General features: G+C 34.3%; 1 protein-coding gene across 8 annotated transcripts in view; it reads left to right on the top strand.

The window, feature by feature from the left end:
• Positions 1-14,759, top strand: part of ANKRD17 (ankyrin repeat domain 17) — a 150,694-nt gene that overhangs the window by 104,585 nt on the left and 31,350 nt on the right. For 5 of the 8 annotated variants that reach the window (XM_053655687.1, XM_053655686.1, XM_053655690.1 and 2 more), the window contains 6 exons: positions 2,101-2,243; positions 2,770-2,983; positions 3,498-3,673; positions 4,771-4,957; positions 8,188-8,283; positions 9,787-9,903. In XM_053655687.1, the coding sequence (XP_053511662.1) occupies positions 2,101-2,243; positions 2,770-2,983; positions 3,498-3,673; positions 4,771-4,957; positions 8,188-8,283; positions 9,787-9,903 (933 nt within the window). The remainder of the gene's footprint in view (positions 1-2,100; positions 2,244-2,769; positions 2,984-3,497; positions 3,674-4,770; positions 4,958-8,187; positions 8,284-9,786; positions 9,904-14,759) is intronic. The other 3 variants (XM_037150172.2, XM_037150171.2, XM_037150175.2) reach the window with 1 other exon arrangement.

Here is a 14,759-nt window from a genome sequence, read left to right as displayed (position 1 = left end):
TTTTCTACTTTATTGCTTAAGGGGCTCTTGTAAAATAAAATGGCCTCAGGCCATTTTTTGGTCTCATTTTTATACATAAGACAAAGTGGTTTTGTCATGTAGGCTGCCTAGTCTTATGCCTCTAAAAGCAAAAATGTGATGGACAGAAAGTCATATCTTAAATTACTCACCGCTGTATTCAAACAAGAAAAGTATTAGCTGATACATAAACCAAAACACTTTATTAACATTTATTACTTCCCAGTTAGTATTCTAGGATGTATTATTAATAGTATGAGCAAGAGTAGGAATTGTGATCTGAAACCATCTCTAACTTCTCTGTGCCTGATTTTGTAAAAGGAAGATGAAGACACCAGGACCTGTTGTCACAGTTGTTTGGTATATTAAATGACATAATGGACAAAATATTTATGAATAGTCAGTAAGTACTTAAATGCTAAATATTTTTGGCTATCAGGGAATGCAAATTAAGATAACACTACACAACCACTAAATGGCTAAAATTAGAAAGACTGATAGTACCAAATGTTGCCAAGGATGTGGAGCAACCAGAACTCACTCATGGTTGATAGGCGTGTGAGTAGTACAACCATTGTATGAAGAAGGTTGGGCATAAATAAACATACCCAGAAATTCTACTACGAGGTGGAACCTGTGAGCAAGGAAAATATATTTCTACAAGAATGTTCATAGCAACTTTATTCAAAATTGAAGAACTAGAAATGGCAAAGTTATTCATCAGTTGGAGAGTAAATAAGGTGTCCCATATTCCAGTAATTGAATGGTGTAAGTACACACAAATGAGTATCAAACACTGTGATTTCATGTATGTGAAGACCTAGGTAGATGAAATTAGTCTGTGGGTGGAGTTGACTTGGCAGGGGCATGAGTAAATAACAGGGACTTAAATTATGTTAGGTTTATGAATGCTTCAATATTCAGTGAATGTGCATTTAAGTTTTGAGCAATTATTGTTTCACCTAAAAAAATCTTACCTAAAATTTCACCTAAATAAAACTGAAAACAAGTACATAATAGTCTAGTTAATGATACACCTATCTATGTATTTAAATAAAATTGCAGATATCTACAATTTACTTTGAGATGGAATGCATCGAAAAATGCTGGATTAAAAAATGATGGAGAAATGTGAAAACAATAGAATATTGTAGAATCTAGGCAATGAGTATATGTAAATTTTTACACTTTTCTATGGGCTTGAAAATTTTCAAAACAAAATGTTGGGAAAAAGTAAGTGTTAGCTTTACTCCAAGTTTTGTTTTAAACATTTGTTTTTCTTATTTTTTTAAGATTTATTTTATTACTTTTAGAGAGAGGGGAAGGGAGGGAGAAAAAGAGGGAGAGAAACATTGATGTATGAGAGAAACATCAGTTGCAACTGGGGACCTGGCCCACAACCCAGGCTGTGCCCTCCTGACTGGGAATCAAACCCATGACTTTTTAGTTTGTGGGACAATACCCAATCCATTGAATTACACCATTTGTAGCTAAAGTTTTTTTATAAAAGTATTTTAGTCCTGGCTGGTGCTCAGAATTGAGTGCTGGCCTGCAAACCAAAGGTTTGCTGTTTCTATTCCCTGTCAGGGCACAAGCCTGGGTTGCAGGCCCAGGTCCCTGGTGGGGAACAAGAGGCAACCACACATTGATGTTTCTCTTTCTCTCTTTCTCCCTCCTTTCCTGCTCTCTAAAAAATAAATAAAATCTTTTTTAAAAAAGCATTTTAAAGACATTCACTTGTTCAAATGAAAAAGATTTATACATGGATTTATTGGTGTGATAATTAAGGTGTAGAGTAACAATATGCTAAATATAATCTTAGTATTTTACCACTATGTGGTAAAATAACACAAATATCATTTCCAAAATAGCATTGTAAAGCAGCAAATGGAGGCCAGACCTTTCATGAACAGACTGCCAGTTCAACTTCTTGCTATCATCTGAGGCTGAGTTTGTGCAAAAGATGAGACTTTCCCTTCTTTTGTTGTATAATACACCAGATCAAAAAGAGAAATAAAAAATATATACCTTGCAAATTGTCTCACTGTAAGAAGAAAACATGTTTTCCTTTTTTCTCTCCAGGTGGTGGAGCTGTTGCTAGCTCGAGGGGCAAACAAAGAGCACAGGAATGTTTCTGATTACACACCTCTAAGCCTGGCTGCTTCTGGTGGCTATGTGAACATTATCAAAATATTACTAAATGCAGGAGCTGAAATTAATTCCAGGCAAGTTTTATTCTCTTTTAAAAGCTCCTTAAGAGTGTTATGTTAAAATGATATTTTTAAATGCTATCTTTCAGAAATACCTTCATTATAAATTTAGAATACAAATTGTTAGAAATTTTAAATTTTATTTAAAACTGTTGACAGACCTTGAAAAACTATCAATTACTCTATTTCTTACGGTGCTAAAAGTAAACACATCTTTCCTAAGAGTTTTTATTAAGCCAGTATGTACTGTAAAAATGGATGTCCATCTTAATCATAGTCTAATGATTTAATAATGATTTTTTAGCACTAATCATTATTTTGAATGAGATGCAGAAAGTATTCTAGTTCTGGGTGGTAAAATATTCCCAGTGGAGTGTCGGTATTATCTCAAAGACTTACTATGGCTGAGAAAAATGCTTATTTTAAATAATCCCATAAGATAAATAATCTTAAATCATATTATGAAATCAAATTCTGTAATGCCATCTAATTTTTCTGGGATATTTAAAGTGTGTATTTCCCTTGTGTTCTCCACCCCCAGAACTGGTAGCAAATTGGGCATTTCTCCTCTGATGTTAGCAGCTATGAATGGGCACACAGCAGCAGTTAAACTCCTGTTAGACATGGGCTCTGACATAAATGCTCAGATAGAAACCAATCGGAACACTGCCCTTACCTTAGCCTGCTTCCAAGGGAGAACTGAAGTGGTTAGTCTTCTGCTGGATAGAAAAGCAAATGTGGAACACAGAGCTAAGGTAAGAAAAAGTTTGAGATTTATACATGGACTTATTGGTGTGATAATTAAGGTGTAGAGTAACAATATGCTAAATATAATCTTAGTATTTTCTAGTAACATTTTCTTATTAAGCCATATATATTTAATTAGAAGTCACTTTGTGTGACTCTTTCAAGCATTAACTCTTGAAAATGCCTCAACAATAAATTTTATAGATAATGACATTAGAATTACCAGCTAGAAAATATGTATTTTATGAAAGAGAAGAGAGGGAACTGTCATTAAGTGCCAGTTACACGCTAACTACTTACATCTTATAGAGAATTAAAAAAAAATTTACAACAAATTAATATTAGGTAGAGTTGTCTTTTAATATATCACACTATAACTCAGAGAGCTAGCAAGTGTTAGTGTTGAAATTTAGTTGCAAGTCTTTGTAACACCTATACCAGATTGCTCCCCAAATTGTTGTTTTTAACATTTTAGCTTTTTCCTTTCTCTTACGTGTTATTTTTATTCTTCACTGAACTTAGACGGGACTCACACCACTAATGGAAGCTGCCTCTGGTGGATATGCAGAGGTGGGCCGAGTACTTTTGGATAAAGGTGCTGATGTTAATGCTCCTCCAGTGCCCTCCTCGAGAGATACAGCTTTAACCATAGCAGCAGATAAAGGGCATTATAAATTCTGTGAGCTTCTCATTGGCAGGTATGATGTTAACACACCCTTCGTATGTGACCATGGTATTAACTAGTCATTATTGTTCTCTCTGGGCAAATATTTTTTGCCCAGTTTGTACTATTAAAAAGTCAAACATGACCACTTTTATAAACTACATGTTTTATTTATTAAACCTACCTCTGTTAATTTTCCACCCATCCAGCGCCATGGTACATTGTTTAATTTATTTTAACACAATTGAGAAATACTTTTCTCCCTTTCTCGTGTGTGTGTGTACCTTTTGAAAATAGTCTAATAAGCTGTCTGAACATCTAACTATTGCCATCCATAGTCACATCTCCCACAGAGTTTGAGTTTTGCAAAGAGTACCACTTCAAGTTCTAAAAGTCTGGCAATAATTTAACTCTTCATTGTTGATTTTTTGTTGTTGTTCCTTATAGTAATTCGGACTTTAAATTACGAGTTCTCAGATAAGATCCAGGATAGTTTCTGCTGTCAGTCACTTAGAAATTGCCTGCCAATTTTCCAAAGATACTTGCCTGTTTAATTGAATTTTCTGAAGACCTTTGTGTGTTCTAAACAGTAGTAATTAGTAGTAGTAGCTAACAACTACTGTTATTCTCTACGAGTCTCATCTGTTATGCCTACTGAGATTTAGACTTGCGTGTTATTCTGAAGCTAAAACAAATGCAGGAATACTAATAATCTAAAACAGACACAGTTGTCTCAGAGGATACTGTTTGTGTCTCTAGGATACTCTTTATTTGACATTGATTACGATATGAGCAGGATGTACTTTTATTTCTCACTAAATAGAATTTTATATTTTCTCAGGATTTAAAACTCAAAATTATACCGTCATTTTTTAAATAAAAAGCAATTAGTGCTATATGGTTAATTTTTAATTCAGTGGCTTTTAATTCAACAACTGGAAATTCTTTGTAGTGTTATTTTGAGAGAAAAATGTATTTTAGTTCTTGAATATTAAACAGTATTTTTGTGATTTCACCAGTAACTTTATTGATTTGCATAATATTAAACAGATTTTATCTTTACAGAATATTTTCACAAGTTAATAGTTGAATTTTATTGTTAGCTGAGTCATTCTGTTTTATTTTAAACAGTGATACGTGTTGTCATTCATTTAGGGGAGCTCACATTGACGTACGTAACAAGAAGGGGAACACTCCATTGTGGCTAGCTGCAAACGGTGGACACCTCGATGTGGTTCAGTTATTGGTGCAAGCAGGTGCAGATGTGGATGCAGCGGATAACCGCAAGATAACTCCTCTTATGGCAGCATTTAGAAAGGTGGGAGTCTTTTATCCTCGTGCACATGATGATTTTTCGTTAGGCTATGAAGTGCATAGTTTAGTGATCACTGAGGACTCATTTTAGGATTTAACAGAGTGATGGAAGCACTCCGATGGCAGGTGCAGGTATCACAGAAAGCTATCAATATAACCGGTATTGAACGTAAAAGCTAAACATTTAAAAACTTGTTCCTAGTAGTTTTTTAGAATCTAGTTATAGTCTTAATCTTTCATAAAATGTGAATCGAATTAAGAGTAACTATTCAATAATTAGTTGTTTATTAATGGTATCTTGTAGCAGCACAAGAAATAAAATTTTAACTTTTATTGATTTTTATATATTTACTTTTTAAAAATATTTATTTATTTTCAGAGAGGGGGAAAGGGAGAAAGAGAGTGAGAGAAACATCCATGTGTGATTGCCTCTCACACACCCCTACTTGGGATCCGGTCTACAACCCAGGCATGTGCCCTGACTGGGAATCAAACCTGAGACCCCTCAGTTTGCAGTCTGGTGCTCAGTCTACTGAGCCACACCAACCAGGGCATATGTTCAATTTTTATTAATGCTCAACAGTGTTTGCATCACCATTGTTCTAATTTTTTTTACTTTGAAATCTTACTTTTAAATTTTTGTTGTTGTTTAGTTACAGTTGTCTCCATTCCCCCCCCCATTACTTTCCCCTACTCTACTCACCCCCCACCTCCCACATTCAATTTTCCTCCCCAGTTGTCCATGATCATGGGTCCTTTATACATGTTCCTTGACTTGACCCTTTTCCTTCTCCCTCCCCCCCACTATCCCCCTCCCCTCCTCCCCTCTGATTACTGTCAGTTTGTTCTTTATTTCCATGTCTCTGGCTCTACTTTAAATTGATTTTTTTACAATCAACTTTAATTACCAAGGAAAAAGGAATTAAATGAAAACCCAGCCACCAGTATTTAAAACTACTGAAAATCAAGTGTACTAATTCAGAAATGGAAATAAATTTTGTGAAAGCAGGAGAAACTTTTTTGCTCTTTCTATACTGCATAGCATAGAGCTGCATGTAAGTAATTTAATGGTTTGGTTGATCTCTGAAATGCAGTTTCAGTTTGTTACTGGGAAAATGAGATTAATGTTTGGGGTATTGATAATTATGGGTTTTGTCATTCTGAGACATGTAGGTAAAATTCGTTGTAAATTTCAAATTATTTTGTTGTATTGAAAATCCTTAGAAATTGCAAGAAGTCATCTGTTTTGGGGGGGGTTGTTTTCGCTTACTATTCTCTTTGATCACACTCTGCCCTGGGTATTACAGACTAGCCACTGACTCTCTTTCCTCAGCAGTCAAACTTAACCACATTTTGCTGTGTGTGATGCACACCCACGTTTTTGTGAGCATTATGCACAGTGTTATTATGCCCATAGAATGTGACTATTATACCCATGTATAACACACATCCTTATTTTTCTCTTCAAAATTTGGGCAAAAAAGTGCATTATGCACGGCAAAATATGGTACTCTTTGTCACTGGTTACTTGCAAGCTAGTATATCATAATCAAGTTAATCTTCCTAACCACTCCACTATGTTAGTACCATCTTCAAGAAACTTCCTGTCTTCTCAGTCTCTGGAATACTTTGAAATCTACTGTTAGTTATTCAAAGCTACCGCACTCAAATGCTCTAAGAGCTCATCTCCCATTATGAGTCCCTGATATGGAAGGCCTTCTTGCTTGGTCTGTTCTTTGTCCTTGTGTCTCATGTAATCTTTGTTCTCATCTCAGGAATGCCCACACCCCTCCTAACTTTTTCAGATTTACTCATTTTTGAAAATAGTTCATTTTTAAAAAAGATTTTATTTATTTGTTTATTTTTAGAGAGCCAGGGAGGGAGGGAGAGAAAAACCAATGTGTGAGAGAAACATCAATTGGTTGCATCTCACATGCCCCCAGTTGGGGACCTGTCCTGCAACCCAGGCATGTGCCCTGACTGGGAATCGAACCAGCAACCTTTCAGTTTGCAGGCTGGTGTTCAATCTACTGAGCCACACCATCCAAGGCTGGATGTAGTTTGAATCTCCCCTTTGATGAAACCTATTCCTATCCTATTTGAGCTCACATTGTGATATCTAATCCCCTAAAAGTTGAAGTTTTACAATTTGTTAATATGTTCTTTATTCAGTTTGACAAATACATATATTTATACTACTATAATGTCTAACATGCATATATCTTATCTTTCCAAATAGACTTAGCCTTTTAAGTACAGTGCTTATCTTTTATACTCTTGTATTCATTCTGTTATTTATTTTTTTAGTACCTATTGTGTACACCTGTAATGGTCGGGATATTACATTATGTACAGTGCAGCAGCTGTTTTTTTTAAATGTGTGATTTAATTAGGGAGGCAAGGCCCACACACAAATTCATGTAGATGTGGGTTGTCCCGTACAAATAATTAAACACTGTAGAAGTGTTGGCAGGATATCAAAACATGATACACATGACATTTGAGCTATTCATTAAAAGATAAAGGATAGTTTTGAAAGGGATAGATGAAAAAGAATAGATGTAATTGAGGAAATGTACTAAATATAAACAGCTGTTTTTCCAGACTGGCTAATTTACAGGTTTTGTGACAAAGCAATAGGGTGGATTAAAGAAAGCAGTAAGCCTTTTAAATGCTGAACTTGATAAAAACTGAAGATTTTGAACTTAGATGATGAATTCTGTTACAGTGAATAATATCATCATAGTTCATGCTTTAGGAAAGTGGTTTTTACTTATTTCACACTACCTAGTATAGTGCCATACATTCAGTTTTTATCTGAAAGAAAGAACAAAATTGTTATTTCTACTCTTTTAGTGCTTGGAATTGAATGCTTAGAATAGAAATGAGAGGTGGCTCATTTCTGCTGAATTAGCTGGGGGAAAAAAGATGAGTTATGGGTGGGTTTTTTTTCTTAAAACATGTCCCTATTTCTTCAAACTCAATTTTGGGGTTTTGTTTTGTTCAGAGTGATACAAATTTTAAGTCAGGTTATTCTGTAATTTTTTGGAGAGTGGGATGAGAAAGAACAATGTAGATTAGAACCAAAGTCTCTTTCATTTACAGTGTAAAAAAATTCCCAATTAAATCTCTGTTTTGTAGCACTAATGCCAAAAGAATCTTAGTTAAGTCAGACTGTAGAATGACTGAATTTTGTTAGGATCTGTTTTAAATCTGACAATATCTATTTTTTAGGGTCATGTGAAGGTGGTGCGCTATTTAGTCAAAGAAGTCAATCAGTTTCCATCAGATTCTGAATGCATGAGATACATAGCAACCATCACTGATAAGGTAATAAATTGATCAGATTCACCTTACGATATGAGCTGGGGATATCATGTGGTTTTGTATACATATATCTCACACTAAGAAAAAACTCTTAGTTTGAGCAGTAATGTATGATATATAGCAAGTGTCATTTATCTAGTATGGGGGATGGAGCATGCTATTCGAGAGACTCAGGATTATTTACCTATGTCATGAAACAGTAAATATTTTCTGTAATAGGTTTACTTTTATCTTTTTAAATAGTACTAAACTAATTTAATTTTATGTGAACACTAAACAGTTTAAAGCAAATGTTATTATTCATTAGTGCTATATATGTTTATAATCTATATATGTTTATCCAGACTGATAATATATTTCGAAAGAAGCCCAGAGGATATTTTTAGTGCCTAAACAAAAATGAATGTAGTCCTTTTAATCATGGGAAGAAAACTTTAATGTCTTCAATATAATATAAAAAGTTGGAGTAACTGTCAGCTTAAGAATGAACTGATTATGATTTTTGCAGAAAAGTAGGGAAGATAGATTATATTCTTATTAGAAATCTAAGTGAGATCTTCCCTCTGTGGCATTTTGATTTTGAGTTTATAAGCCATGCTCCAAAAATCTAAAGAGGTCAACAAGTATAAAAATATCTTACATTTTCTCAGCAGGTATTATGAGATAGTAAGCAACTTTTCCCCATAGGGTTTTTTTTTTTAATCTTCACCCGAGGATATGTCTATTGATTTTAGATAGGAAGGGGATGGGGATGGGAAAAGAGAGATGAGAGAGAAACATTGATCGGGTGCCTCCCGTACATGGAACCTGCAGCCTTTGGGTGTATAGGGTGATGCTGCCACTGAGCCACCTGGCCAGAGCCCCACAGACTTTATCTAATGTGAGTAAGTCACTGTCATGCCTGCTACTAGATTACTCTCATGATAATTAACATTCCTGGACACCCCTAGGCTTTTTTTGAAGATTAAAAGTAAGCATTTTTTGTCTTAATGGGGAAATAACTCTTTCCTGTCAGAAACAGTATCCTATCACAGAGAATGAAATCACTAAGAAAAATATATAATACCTGCGTCTATTTTTTATGAGTGATTCTCGTACATGAAGTTGTAGCAACAAAGCCTAAATATGTGACAATTCTTGTCAGTTAGGTATTCAGAAATTGTTACATTTGTTTTTGACATTGATTTTTCCCCCTTAAACCCATTTATTAACCAGCTGACATCAGTTGTTACCGTTCTGTTTGCTGTGTGATTTCTTGTATTCAGATTATAGGAGTAAATAACTTTAGGTTCCAAAGATCCAGTGAAATTAATATTATTTTGAAGAAAAATAGAATCTCTTTGCTTTTATATTTAAAAAAATATGTTTTTATTTTCTTTTTTGCCTTACCACTGATCTTATAGTTTATGTTTGTTTATTCAAGTACCTTAATATCTTCATGTTTTCAGGAATCTCTCTAAATGTGAACTGTTTTTTTTGAGGCTGGAAACATCTTTTTTGTTTTAGGAGATGCTGAAGAAGTGTCATCTTTGTATGGAATCAATAGTACAAGCCAAAGATAGACAGGCTGCTGAAGCAAACAAAAATGCCAGCATTTTATTAGAGGAGTTGGACTTGGAGAAGGTAATGATAACCTTTACATGTAAAAATACGAACTTTTTTCCTTCCTGCTCCCCCTGCATTTGTAATCTATTCTTTTTTGTTTTGTTTCATTTTGTTGTTGGTTTTGCTTGAAATTATATATATCAATTTCTCTCTAAATTTGGCTCAAGCAGTAGAAATAATTATGACTATTTAAATATTAAAAGAATTTTCTTTGTAATCAAATTTGATTATAGGAGTTGCATTGATCTGAAAGTGAGAAAACCTACCCTCTAGTGCTCAATGTTAGTCTTATCTCAGCTAATGAGCTCTTAATCCCCATCCAAGTCTATACTTCATTGGTCTTAGACCTTGTAATTTTTCAACAGCAGTTTACTAGAAGGACCAAATATTCTACTGAGGTATAACCAACTAGTAAAATTCCACCACTTGGTGGAATGTTTAATAAGCACACTTTTTAAATGGATGGATTCTCTTGTACTTTTCTTTTTCAGGCAGACTACAGCATCATTTTCATCTGTTCCCAAGGGGAATAACATAACACCAAACAGTGTACAGTTTGGGTAGTCCCATAGCTGCTTTTTCACTCCCCTTCCTATCGCTAACTATGTCTTCAAGTGAATAATAAAAATAGTAATGCAGGAAAAGAATCAGTTGGCTTTGAATATTATGGAATACATATTCTACCATATTTTATCATCTATAAAAAGGCTAAAATGCTGTAAAATTTAACATATACAGTTAAAATTTATAAAGGATGTCATGATAATTTTCATACAACCTTTTGTATTTGAGTCAGACCCATTTTTTACTATTACACTTGTTGACTTTGTTAAGCTATGTATTTCATTTTTTCATCTTGCATAATAAGCATTTTATTCTAATTTAAATGTGAAAATACACTGATATTTTCTGGCAGATGTATTTAATATTGGAGATTCTTCATTTAAAAAATTTCTGATACATGTTCTGATCAAGCAAAATTAGCTTTTTTAGCCATTTTAAATTATTTTCTAAAGTAACATATTGAGAGCACCTACTGTTATAAAAAGTATAACTATTACTTTACCTATTTCACATTTGTTTTCACCTGATATTTACTTAATGCCTAATAAAGTACCAGGTAGTATAATAGGGTCAAATATGCTAGAATACATATTATTTAGTCTTCTCATTAAAAATATTATTACCTTCATATTACAGGTGGAGAAGTTGGCTAACTTGCCTGAGCTAGGTTAGGACTTGAACTAGTTTTTGTGTTTTTTTTATTGTAAATTTTCTGGTACCCTCCCCTCCCTTAATTAAAGTTAACCTACCTCTCAGTTCTTTATTCCTAAAGTATTATGACATCCTGTTTTTAATTACTCTCTTATTTTTAAATGCTAGAATTTCTAAGTAATAGTTGATTGTTTATTTTGCATTTTTATGACTGAAAAAACGTGTTCTATAGCTGAACATAGATACCATTATTAAATAAATCTTTATTTTCTCATAACTTTGATATTTATAAATTACATTAAATACACAAAATCCATTGCACACCTGTGAATTACAAAGTAGGGAGCACTTTTTAGGAGATACTCTATTAAAGAGATCTATTCTCAATCAACTTCATTGATTCTTTTTTTAGTACAATAATGTATTCAGTTTAAACTGTGAAATATGCAAAAATAACAAAAAATACAATGTCATCATTGTGAGTTAACTAAAGTTACAGACCTTGTATGGTAACTTTAGTTACCATACACTCTACAATTACCTGTGAAGCCTGTTTAAGACCTTACATGGTGTGTCCACCCACACTATTCCTTATACCTCTCTTATCTTACTTTTTAATTCTTTCTTTTGATCACTTTGCTCCATCCATACTGATCATCCTTTCTTTGCTCTTGCTGTGCCTTTTCTCTTGAAGTCCCATGCAGATGCCCCATATTTTATTCTCCCTTCCACAAACACTTTTCTTATTCTTCTTCCCTTACTTATTTTTACTTTCTAACTTTCTAAATACTGTATTTTATTTAGTTATCTTATTTATCTCTTCTTTCCACTCTTAATACTTGCCTTTCCCCCCTCAGTAACTGATGGATATTGTCAGTTGATAATGATTTAAATAACTGCAGAATATACTCTATAATAGGTTTACAGTTTGGTCCTTTTGTTTTTATAGGGTAAGCCTATATTCACTTGGGCCAATATGTTTCACACTTGATACTTTCAGAATACTTTCTTAACTACCATCAGCAATATGAATGTCAGTGAGTGACTTGAATTCTTGCCAGTATTTCTTACCTTAACATTCATGGTTTCAAGAACCTCAGGTTTAAAGCAAGTCGGATGGAGCTTTCAAATGTCATTACTCATTTTTTCATAATATTAAAACTCATAAAAGTGATAAGTGGTTTTAATTATATATTAATTAGACATAAGTGGATTGTTCTACATGCACTGATACTTTATAAACAGTTTTGAATTGGGGTGGTGTATAGATAGAATTCTAACGTATAGAGGAGGTTCTGTAATTTCAGTATTTCTATTTGAAAAATTACCAGATTGGGATCTGATAGGGTTTAGTTCACTCTTTTTTAGTTATGATTTACATCTAGGAAAAAACACTTTTTTTTGTCTTTTGAGAGATGGTACATTCAGGTTCCACCATTTCTGATTTAGAAACATCACTGGGGTTGGTTTTGTGTCTGATCTAAATTGCTGTTCTACCTGGAAAACTTACTGCTTATATAAAAGTGCTTTTTTGATCAGCCTAATTTGGAAATTTTGGTTAATAGGATTGCCAAAACTGCTGCTGAGAATACTTTCCCTTATATTTATCAGATTCATTCATTCCCTTGTCACTAGTCATAAACATGTACTTACTGAGGATTTACTGTGAGGTAGAGTCTCCGCTCTGGAGTAGTTCATCTGGTCAAACCATGGAACTTCCAGTCAATTCCTTTTTCACTTAGGGCATTAACAGCTAGATTATGTTCTTGGTGGTTAGAACCCTTACTGGATATTGTGGGTTTGCATTTTTGATAATGCTTCACCCTTCCACTTTACTACTTACGCTCTCCCTACCTTTTTTCTTTGTAAGTGTTAATAACATTTTAGGAAGCACTGTAAAAATTCTAAATAGGTATTTTCAGTTGGGGTATTTTTGCCATCACTGCAATCTCAGTTTTGTATATTTAACTCTGATTAAATTTTCTATTTTTTCAGCTTTACTCCCTTTAGAATTCTACCTCCAACAGTCCTGGCAACACTCTGCTTACCAATAAAGTATAGGATCCATTTAGTCTTCCACCCTTCACTGTTCCATACTCTTTTCTTTCTCCTCATTTTCATTTGTATCCTAGTAACTAAATGTGTGTAGGGAAAAAATCAGCCTCTGTGACTAGTTTTACTTTGAACGTGTGACACTAAATTGCGTATTTCTCTAGTCTGATCCATTCCCCCACCCACGTACGCCACCATTTAATACTTTCTCCTGTCGCCTCTGATGTCCCCTTCAACCTCGGTTGATCACCTAGCATTCAACATCATTGCGAAAACCGAAGAACCAGAAAACCACCAAGACTTTTCCCACCTCATCTACCCACCCACCGATTCCCCGTACCCTCATACTTTCCATCAGTTACTAAATAAACTTTTTGTAACCATTTGTGAACTAGATCCCATCTAGTCTCCCCTAACTCAAAACACTGCTGTAACAATTCTCTTTTCTTCTGTATTGTTTATCTCTCTCTCCTGGATTATTCTTATCATCATACAAATTTATTTCTCCCATTAAAAAAATTTTTTTTGATTCTTCCAACCCCCACTCTCCCCAATTTTCAGCTACAAACCCATTTCTTTACCATCCTTTGTATCAGTCCCCTTGTCCGTTTTGCTTAACTCCAACTCTTTTTCTTGAATGTACTCCTTCCAGGTTCTCACTCCCACTCTTACTCCACCAGAACTGTACTTTGACGGGCTCTGGTAACTTTGATGTAGCTAAATCCAGTAAGTTCTCCATCTTTATTGTCATAAGCCTAGTAACACCCGATGCACTCTCTTCACTTGGCCTTCATTACACTACATGCTTTTAGTTTTTCTCCTGCCTCTTCTCTGTCTATTTTGCTAGTTCCTCCTTGTCTCCTCTCTTAGTTGGTGAGCCCCTTAGCTCATTACAATATGTACTTCTTTATCCACTGGTCATCTCATCCTGCTTTTTAGCTTTAAATATAATACCAGCTAATCCCAAATTTGTATTAGCCCAGATACCTTCCTTAAACACCAGTGTCATATATTCAGCGTGCTGCTCAACATGTCCATTTGGATACCTAACTAGACATCTCATACTTGTGACCCAGTGTGAATTCCAGGTCTTCACCCATCCCAAACTCTCAACCCTCTCTCGTAATTGTTCAGGGTAAAACCTTGAAGTCATCCTTGATTCCTCTCTATCCTCCAGTGTGTTGGGAAAATCTTGTTTCCTTTGCCTTAGAACTATACTTAGAATCTTAATCACCTTTGATCACCTCTCACCCTGGTCAAAGTTGTTAATATCATCTCTTAGATGTATTACCCCAGTAGTTATTTAACTGATCTCCCTGATTCCATTATTGCTCTCTATTCTATTTAGCACTAGAGTGATTCTCTTGCATTATTAAAACTAGTCAGTCTTCTGCTCAAAACCCTCAGAATAAAAATATAAAGTCTTAATAATGCCCTGCCAGGTAAACAAGATTCCCCATACCCTTGACAGTCATTTTCTATAGTGAGCTACACTGGTATACTTGAACATTGCAGGCCCACCTGAAAATGCTTAGAACTTATGTACTGGCTCTTTTCTTTGTGTGAAATACTTCATATCTTTTAGATGTTTGCTTAAAACTTCACTT

Source organism: Artibeus jamaicensis, unplaced genomic scaffold (assembly GCF_021234435.1).
Source record: "Artibeus jamaicensis isolate MK-2021 breed Jamaican fruit bat unplaced genomic scaffold, CSHL_Jam_final scaffold_1031, whole genome shotgun sequence".
Lineage (NCBI taxonomy): Eukaryota > Metazoa > Chordata > Mammalia > Chiroptera > Phyllostomidae > Artibeus > Artibeus jamaicensis.
The sequence above is the reverse complement of the archived record's forward strand: the minus strand, read 5'-3'. Positions and strand labels throughout refer to the sequence as shown.